This window comes from Saccostrea echinata, unplaced genomic scaffold (assembly GCF_033153115.1).
Source record: "Saccostrea echinata isolate AGI-Se365-2 ecotype Australia unplaced genomic scaffold, CSIRO_AGI_Sech_v1 ptg000002l, whole genome shotgun sequence".
Classification (NCBI taxonomy): domain Eukaryota; kingdom Metazoa; phylum Mollusca; class Bivalvia; order Ostreida; family Ostreidae; genus Saccostrea; species Saccostrea echinata.
The window spans coordinates 3,109,979-3,112,832 of NW_026889751.1; the positions used below are offsets into that span (position 1 = coordinate 3,109,979).

A 2,854-nucleotide genomic window follows, 5' to 3' on the forward strand; every position below is an offset into this window, starting at 1 on the left:
TTCATTAAACCAGGTCTGTAGGAGAATCTCATCTTAACAATAGAACGTTTTATCATCATATAAATATGAAACTCTCTGTGCTCTCATCATGAATCAATACATGTCCCATACAACAACCATTATTTAACATGGCCAAATTTAAGGGATTCAGTGGGAAGGCCCGGGCCATTAGCTTAAAAAATTCTTTGTTTGCAGTTGCCGACATAATTTTTAGAGTGGATAGGTAGGGTTTTTTTTTAATTTTTTTTTTTTTAAATAAGTTATTTTTCAGACTTTTATTAGATAAAAATTATAGAGATATTCATACTTCAAGGCTTACTTAACATAAATAAGCTTCACTTGGTAAAAAAAAAAAAAAAAAAAAAAGAACATTTTCAATATCCTGAAAAACTGAAACTTAAAAAAATAATAATACAAAATGGCTGAAAAAAGAATGTTTGGGTAGGGTGCATTTTCAGTGCGTGGGTAGGCAACTGCAAACAAATTAATTTTTATTTTAGGTCCCAGGTTTATGGTAATTCAAATTGAAAATGAACATATAAATTTTACTAATTAAGAGAAGTAAATGCTTTATGTGATAGGTTTTGTTATTATACTTCTGTTAAAATGTTTCCTATATAAAGTTAAGAAGATAAAATAGCTATTTTTTATAGTCTAAAATTTCCACGCATAGCAAAGCTATACCCCGGGGTATAGTTTTTGCTATCCACCCCTCGGAAAATTTTCATTCAAATTTTAGCGCCAACTTTCATTCCCTGTAATTTGATTGGTTGGTGATTCCTCCAACATTGAAGAGTTCCAACCGTAGAGAGTTCCAAAAATGTCGTCTGTAAGCAGGTACGAATGTTTTGGTGATGAAGATATTGAAGAACTTCTAGAATCTAGAGACAGTAAAAATACTCAAAGGGTTGTTAAAACCGCCCTGAAGCTTTTACGGGACTACCTTTTAGAACGCCATGGAATTAGCGTCGAGGATATGGAAAAATTATCAAGTGTGGAGATGTCCGAAAAACTGAGGAAATTTTATGCCGAACTGAGAAAACCCGACGGAAGTTACTATGCAAAGAAAACTTTAATAACCATGAGATTTGGACTTCAGAAACACTTCCTAAAGAAGACTTCAGTGGATATCATTAATTCCGATGAATTCAAGACATGTAACGAAGTTTTTAGGGCCATGTTGGTAAAGATAAAGCGAGAGGGAGCATCCGAGGTAAAACATAAACAAACAATTTCCACGGAAGATCTGAACAAACTTTATGAAAGCGAAACGTTTTCTCTGAATACAGCTATGGGGCTGTTAAATAGAACATTCTTTGAGATTGTATACTATTTTTGCAACCGTGGACAGGAGAACTTGCGAAGCTTTCAGAAGGGGGATTTTTCAGTGAGAACAGATCCTGAGGGAAAAAGACATGTGTGTAAGGTGAAGCATAGGGAGGAGAAGAATCATAGAGGGGACGATCTTACTGATGACCAGACAAATCAGGCCCGGATGTATGAAATGCCAGGTTTGTACTCTTATCAAATTATTTATCTTTAATAATTACAGAAAAAAAGAATTTATCAATAAATTTATACATGTAACTGTAAATATGTCTAAATATTGTTTTTTTTTTCAAAAACAGGAAATCCTCGTTGCCCTGTGAATAGTTTCATGAAGTATATTGTGAAGTTGAATCCTGATAACCCAAATCTATGGCAGCGCCCTAAACCATCGGTATCAGAAACACAGTCAGTTTGGTTTGACAATGTTCCTCTGGGGAAAAATACACTTGCAGCGATGATGTCTACTATCAGTAAGAGTGCTGAACTGTCTACAGTATATACCAATCACTGAATTCGTGCGACATGTATAACAAATCTTGACAGGCAGGGAATTGATGCTAGACATATAGTTGGAATATCTGGTCACAAAAACATATCTAGTATTATGTCTTACTCCACGAGGTTGAGTGACCAGAAACAATTTGAAATTTCAAAAATACTTTGTGATAGTTCTAAAAATTCTAATGCAGCAGCTTGCAGTGAATCCAGTGTACAAGAGACTGGACTTGGTCAGATTGATTTCTTAAATGATTTTGATGTTGACACATTTTTCGCAGGTTTAGAAAACTTTGAACTTCACAATGTTAAAAATGCACAAAACACTCTGCCAGCTTCAGAATGTGGGGTCAGCATTCATAATTCTACTGTAAATATTAACATTTACACAAATAAACAGTAAACTCTAAAATTAGAAGAAAAAATGGTGTTGATGTAACTGTCCTTGATGTAATGAATAATGTTGAGTTTATTACATGTAGTAAATCTTATGATGTTTAATGTCATTTGATTTAAATGTTTATAAATTGTTATGTTTTTATGTTAATTAAATGTTACTTGAAATTGATATTTTGGTCTTTCTTTTCCATTAAGATATTAGACTACAAATCTAAATACATCAGTATAATAAAACGCTTATCCACTGGCTGTGAGTGGGATAGCTCTTTCATCAAACCCTTGACAGGAACTATTCCCCTCGGGCAAGCCCTCGGGGAATAGTTCCTGTCGCGGGTTTGATAAAAGAGCTATCCCACCCACAGCCAGTGGATAAGTGTTTAATATTTTAGCTCACCCGAGCCAAAGGCTCCAGTAACCTATTCTGATCACACTTTGTCAATTGTCTGTTGTTGTTCCAGGTGTCATTGTCATCTTTATTTAAAACTTTTCACATTTTCATCTTCTTCCAGAACTTCATGGCAAATTTCAACCATATTTGCCACAAAGCATCCTTGGATGAAGGAGATTCATTGTTGTTCAAATGAAGAGCTTTGCCCTCTTTCAAGGGAAGATAATTAAAAATTAGTTAAAA

The 2,854-nt window shown here is 34.2% G+C and overlaps 1 protein-coding gene across 1 annotated transcript; it reads left to right on the forward strand.

The window, feature by feature from the left end:
- The first annotated feature begins 791 nt into the window (after window positions 1-791).
- On the forward strand, window positions 792-2,273 carry LOC133205248 (uncharacterized). The gene is made up of 2 exons (XM_061341017.1): window positions 792-1,511; window positions 1,629-2,273. Exons 1-2 carry the CDS (start codon window positions 821-823, stop codon window positions 1,838-1,840), a joined length of 903 nt encoding a protein of 300 aa, XP_061197001.1. The 5' UTR covers window positions 792-820; the 3' UTR covers window positions 1,841-2,273.
- Window positions 2,274-2,854: the final 581 nt, after the last annotated feature.

What these genes read in the sequence shown, in the direction of transcription:
- LOC133205248 (XM_061341017.1), top strand. Translation starts at nt 821, where the DNA reads ATGTCGTCTGTAAGCAGGTACGAATGTTTTGGTGATGAAGATATTGAA. An exon ending in CCGGATGTATGAAATGCCAG is followed by an intron (nt 1,512 to 1,628) that starts GTTTGTACTCTT and finishes TTTCAAAAACAG; the next exon opens with GAAATCCTCGTTGCCCTGTG.